General features: G+C 43.0%; 1 protein-coding gene across 1 annotated transcript; it reads right to left on the bottom strand.

Moving 5' to 3' along the window:
* Positions 1-737: 737 nt before the first annotated feature.
* Positions 738-4,097, bottom strand: LOC117448426 (zona pellucida sperm-binding protein 4-like). The gene is made up of 8 exons (XM_034085719.2): positions 2,641-4,097; positions 2,333-2,517; positions 2,154-2,251; positions 1,910-2,070; positions 1,643-1,835; positions 1,127-1,274; positions 973-1,048; positions 738-892 (listed from the first exon to the last, which is right to left on the bottom strand). Exons 1-8 carry the CDS (start codon positions 4,034-4,036, stop codon positions 801-803), a joined length of 2,349 nt encoding a protein of 782 aa, XP_033941610.1. The 5' UTR covers positions 4,037-4,097; the 3' UTR covers positions 738-800.
* Positions 4,098-6,207: the final 2,110 nt, after the last annotated feature.

The raw sequence follows: 6,207 nt of genomic DNA, 5'->3' as shown, positions 1-6,207 counted from the left end.
CAACTGGTACCGCTCCACCTCCCGCACAAGCTCCGGCTCCTTCCCCCCCAGAGAGGTGACGTTCCACGTCCCCAAAGCCAGCTTCTGCCGCCCGGGTCTGGTCCGTCGAGACCCTCCGCTTTCACTGCCACCCGTCTGGCAGCGCACCCGACCCCATCGATGTTTCCCGTAGGTGGTGGGCCCGCGGGACAGAGAAGCGGAGGTGTTGCCCACGTTGCCTTTTCGGGCTGGGCCCGGCCGGGCTCCGTGGCAAGCCCGGCCACCAGACGCTCGCCGACGAGTCCTCCTTCTGGGTCTGGCTCCAGAAGGGGACCCCGGGCTTCCTCCGGGCCGGGTATCCTCACTTCTTGTTTTTCCTTTCATGAGGTCTTTTGAACCAATCTTAGTCTGGCCCCTTGCCTGAGACCAATTTGCCATGGGAGACCCTACCAGGAACACAAGGTTCCAGACAACACAGCCCCCAGGTTCATCAGGGCACACAAACCTCTCTACCACGGTAAGGTGCTGGTTCTTCAGAGAGGTCAAATAATTATATTGCCAGTATTTGTCGTTGTTGTGAAAAAGAAATCGCCCCTTGGATTTTTTAACAGCCCCCTCAGTCATTTCATCCTGGAGAAGGGCCTGATTAAAGCTAATATTTATTTATACAACTGTGACTACAATCTTTAGAAATCCAATTAATTAACACTCTATACTCTTGATTTATCAGTCATCACACCACTAAAAACTAAACAGTGTTTTTGTTTCAAATCTTTTAATACATGTTTTCAGGCTGATTCTCGAGCTTGAAACTGTGTTGTTTACTGCTGAGGGGCGCCCATGATCACTGGTCCAACAGAAACCACGACCTTTGACTGAGCCTTGTTCTTGTCCGCAGCCGGAACGTCTCTCCCTACACACAGACATAAAAACAATGTCAGAATACAATACACATTTCACATGAGTTCTGCAGGTTATACATTCATCTCTTACTTTTTCTGAAGCATGATGGTTCACAGGAGCGACCCGCTCCACTAGTGCACACGGCTGTGCTGCAGTGAATGAACACCTGAACAAGAAAAATAGTGTTGGCAGAGCAATACAAAAATAAATAGTTGCAGCAGTAAACACTAGATTTAACAATTACCTGTTCACTCAGGGGTTCCTTTGAATTAGGGTTGACAAAGGTAAACATTTTGAGAATGAAACGCCTGAAGTGACTTGGACACTCTAGACCAGATGAGGGCCCGACCGGAACCAGTTCGGACAGGTAGCGATCATCTCTGTATGGACACCTGGAGGAAAGAAAAATGATATCAAGAAGCAACAGTGAAATTAAATACAATAAAGACACCAGTCATTTGAGCCTGGTGATATAAGCTATCAACATTTTGTTGACCAAAAAGTAATTGCAGGATGGAAAATCCAAATATATTTTTGAAGTTGTTGAGAAACATATAGTGTGTTGTTGACCAGAGAGCACTGACACATTTATTTTTCAACTCTAAAATGTCCAATATTAAGAAATGTCTTTCAATGTTGCCTTCAAAATTCTATTAGTATTGATTCGGACTATGGTATTCATAAGATTATATTCAGTTTTCTCAATGAGTAAACAGACGAACAGCATGGTAAACAAGGTGTAAATTGGTGTTTTAGTTACCCGTCTATCAGAATGTCCCACTGAGGCAGACTGTGAGGGTTAGGGCTTGTAGTTGTCCAACAGCGACTAAGAGTCAGGACGAGCTTGGGATCCGTTTTTTCCAGGAGTTGAACCTCCACATACACAGGGTCCCTCAGTACTTTGGTCACAGGATAGTCTGTGTTCGTGTAAAATGATGTATAGGCCACATCCACTGTGAGAGCAGAGACAGGTTAGTACGACAGCCAGTAACATAAAATGATCTACAAACAGGCTGCACACACTTACCTTCATTACAACCCTTTGTATTGCATTCGCCATTAGCCAACCTCAGGTGTACACTGATGGGTCCCTGGGCAGCGACTGGTAGGGGAAGGTTTACAATATCTAATACTTCTATAACCAAAGCCTCAACAGAAGTACCGATGTACCTGCACTGGAAAAGCAATCTAAAAGAGAAAACTGGCATTACTTTGCTTGGTCAGATCTTTTATTTTGACACTAAAAACGTATTGAAATAAGTACCACCTACTCATAGTGGCTGTCCCTGGTAATGGCTCCACGATCCCCAACTCCCACTTCAAATGAGGAAGACATCCTGTTCTCATAGATTATAACACCGGGCTCTTCCTATTCAAAGTAAAAAAAAATAGGATAACAGTGTTTGAAAACTATCTGTATTAGCTGAAAAGTAGAGAAAATCAGGCTTACCATAACAACAGAGCCACAGGTATAAACAGGAAAGTTGTAGATGGCAAAGTCTGAATTAGAATCAACATGTGTACAGCCTAGCCCTTGTCCCAACAGTGAGATTGACTCGAGGTCAATGTTGGGCAGAGTGGAATCTTTGGCCACAACCACGATGAACTGGGCATCCTTGGTGCACTGGACAGTCACTGGTGGCACAAAAACAGGTATGGATCAAAGTTGTTTATAAAAACAAAAAACAGAAAGATTAAACACTTTTTTTTTTGATCAACCATTTATGTCCAAGCATGACAGCCATTTAGAATGCTCACCTGTCTTTCCATAGTAACACTGTCGTCCATCAAAGCAGCAGTTTATATCTTCACATCCAGCGGCAGAGATATCAGAACTTCCACATGGGATTCTCACGTTTTCTGCAACGACACAACTCTGTGCTGCAGGCTGCTTTGCCACACTTGGTTTGTAAACTGAAGGTGTCTGTGGCACCTGCGTTTTCTGATCATTTTCTAAAGCTGGTTGAACCTGCGGTGTTTGATCATACTGAAGGATCAATGGTGCTGGTGGATCTTTAGGGGTCCATGGTGGATGTGGATGTGGACGGATCCATGGTGGATGTGGATCTTTAGGGATCAATGGTGGATGTGGATCTGTAGGGATCCATGGTGGATGTGGATGTGGATCTGTAGGGATCCATTTTGGATGTGGATGTGGATCTTTAGGGATCCATGGTGGATGTGGATGTGGATGTGGACGGATCCATGGTGGATGTGGATCTTTAGAGATCCATGGTGGATGTGGATCTTTAGGGATCAATGGTGGATGTGGATGTGGATCTTTAGGGATCCATGGTGGATGTGGATGTGGATCTGTAGGGATCCATGGTGGATGTGGATGTGGATCTTTAGGGATCCATGGTGGATGTGGATGTGGATCTGTAGGGATCCATGGTGGATGTGGATCTTTAGGGATCCATGGTGGATGTGGACGGATCCATGATGGATGTGGATCTTTAGGGATCAATGGTGGATGTGGATGTGGATCTTTAGAGATCCATGGTGGATGTGGATGTGGATCTTTAGAGATCCATGGTGGATGTGGATGTGGATCTGTAGGGATCCATGGTGGATGTGGATCTTTAGGGATCAATGGTGGATGTGGATGTGGATCTTTAGAGATCCATGGTGGATGTGGATGTGGATCTGTAGGGATCCATGGTGGATGTGGATCTTTAGGGATCCATGGTGGATGTGGATGTGGATCTGTAGGGATCCATGGTGGATGTGGATGTGGATCTTTAGGGATCCATGGTGGATGTGGATGTGGATCTGTAGGGATCCATGGTGGATGTGGATGTGGATCTTTGGGGATCCTTGGTGGATGTGGATGTGGAGGGATCCATGGTGGATGTGGATCTTTAGGGATCCATGGTGGATGTGGATGTGGATCTGTAGGGATCCATGGTGGATGTGGATGTGGATCTTTGGGGATCCTTGGTGGATGTGGATGTGGAGGGATCCATGGTGGATCTTTATGGCCCTTTATATGTTGATGATGTTGAGGATGTTGAGGGGGTGAGACGCCTTTTACCGTCCGTGGTGAAGGGTCTTGCCAGCGTGAGTTCTGAGCTTTTTCTTGAGCTTGGGTTCTAACTGAGCATCCTAGCAAGGCTAGTGCCACTAAACAGGTGAAACTCCAGTGCTTCGCCATGATTTCACAGCAATTTGACCTGGATAGTCCCCAAGAGTACTAAGCCTTGCTGCCACATTTATATGTGACTAGGTCTGATGTTTGAAAACCACTCCTCTGAGGCAAAATAACCTCCAATCATAGCTTCCTTTCTTTTCAAAAGCAAATCAAAAGCTTTAGGGGTGTATCATTTAATGTTTATTTTTTATTATTCGGATGGATGATTTGATAATGCTCTTGGAAACGTAACAAGATCAGTTATGTGGGTGTTTTAAGGGGATAAAACACGTGTCAAGTCAGGCCAGTTGACAGTTTGCCATTTAAGTATTTATTGACAAGTCCAACATTTGGGTCACAAAAGCCTTTTTAAAGGTCGTTGTGGCCTCAAGCTTTATTTGTCATTAAATGTTTATTTTGCATTGGCACAATGGAGAACATATTGATTTTCTTTGGATCTGTAGCAAAGTTTGCCATAATATATAGGGCGGTGGTGGCGAAGTCCACTGCTCCTAACACTAGGATGGGTCAAATGCAGAGAAATCGTTTCGTTATATAGTACCTGTACTACGTAATGACAATAAGTTGAATAAGTCTATCTATCTATCTAATATGCACTTCAACCTAATCTAGGTATGTGGTTATGAGCATATCCTGATGTATGATATCTGAACGCCTCCCTGTTTGAGACTGATTTATCGAATGATAATTGTGTCAGTGTAAAATATGAAAAATAGGTTTTAGGCATACTGTACATTGAAATGTGTAACCAAATGATTATGCTAGCCTAGCTTCAATTTACATTTTCTCTGCTGACCTCTCACACAGTAGCTTATAAAACAAATCATTGGAAAAGCATTTAGTGAATGAAATGATAGAATTATGGAAAGCTATTGACCTTTTTTTTTCTGGGAATATGTTTTAATAGAGTTTATAAGGAAAATTAAACCCTTTAGCATTACATCTTATCAGATCCATGTCATAAAAGAGAAAATCCATTTAAAAACAATATTCACATTATTTCTACACAGGTTTGAACTTGTAATTTAATCAACTATGTTCCTACCTGTCACAACATGAACAGATTATACTTTCTTGATTGTGCAACTACAGTTTACACAACAACAACAACAACAACAACCTTTATTTAATTAAAATGTATTTCATACACATACAGTATGTCTATATCATGGACATTGAACTGTTTATTGCATTATATGTAGCTGAGCACATTTATTTTACAGCTTAATATTTTATATATAACACGATAATAACTATTGCATTTAAAAAAAAAAAAATTAACCACCATCTTTCACATTTATTGATAATTGAACACACAAAGGAGTCCTTCATAATGAGTACAATTAACAATGAAGCTGCACTTTGCTAATAATGCTCTATTGTTCAACTAATACATCTGATTATTGTGAAGGAAATCCTATTCTAGTACTGAAAACCAGAGAAGCTGCAGAAAAACCACTCAAGAGCAAGCAATAAAAGTGTTTAAAATTAATTCCAGTGGCTTCTCAAATCACAATTAACACACTCAAGGCGCAAGAGAGCTGTATATCAATATAAAATAAGGAACATTAATAGTGTGATATAGGCACAGATATAAGATCAATAATACACTTTTAGGGGACCTTTCAAAACATTCAATGTCACCTTACAATAAAATAAAAAATAAAATATGAGTGGCATTACAATACAAAAATGTGTTGAGTAGGAAACCACAGAGGAAAATTACATTCAAAGGAGCAATTAAAGCGAGTGAAGCCAGTTTGAACAAATGATCTTTTAGGCTTGATTGAAAATAACACATTGTCTGACCTCTCTGAAGAACCAGCACCTTACCGTGGTAGAGAGGTTTGTGTGCCCTGATGAACCTGGGGGCTGTGTTGTCTGGAACCTTGTGTTCCTGGTAGGGTCTCCCATGGCAAATTGGTCTCAGGCAAGGGGCCAGACTAAGATTGGTTCAAAAGACCTCATGAAAGACGACACAGGAAGTGAGGATACCCGGCCCGGAGGAAGCCCGGGGTCCCCTTCTGGAGCCAGGCCCAGAAGGAGGACTCGTCGGCGAGCGTCTGGTGGCCGGGCTTGCCACGGAGCCCGGCCGGGCCCAGCCCGAAAAGGCAACGTGGGCAACACCTCCGCTTCTCCGTCCCGCGGGCCCACCACCTACGGGAAACATCGAT

This window comes from Pseudochaenichthys georgianus, chromosome 6, assembly GCF_902827115.2.
Source record: "Pseudochaenichthys georgianus chromosome 6, fPseGeo1.2, whole genome shotgun sequence".
NCBI classification, from domain to species: Eukaryota; Metazoa; Chordata; class Actinopteri; order Perciformes; family Channichthyidae; genus Pseudochaenichthys; species Pseudochaenichthys georgianus.
Note: the sequence above shows the minus strand (reverse complement) of the source record. Positions and strands in the feature narration are given on the sequence as shown.

Excerpts from the sequence above, each read along its gene's own strand:
- LOC117448426 (XM_034085719.2), bottom strand. The coding sequence starts at position 4,036 with ATGGCGAAGCACTGGAGTTTCACCTGTTTAGTGGCACTAGCCTTGCTA. Across the intron at positions 2,518-2,640 it reads GTGTTACTATGGAAAGACAG|TGACTGTCCAGTGCACCAAG; the intron begins GTGAGCATTCTA and ends TTGTGCCACCAG. Across the intron at positions 2,071-2,153 it reads ACCAGGGACAGCCACTATGA|ATTGCTTTTCCAGTGCAGGT; the intron begins GTAGGTGGTACT and ends TTTCTCTTTTAG.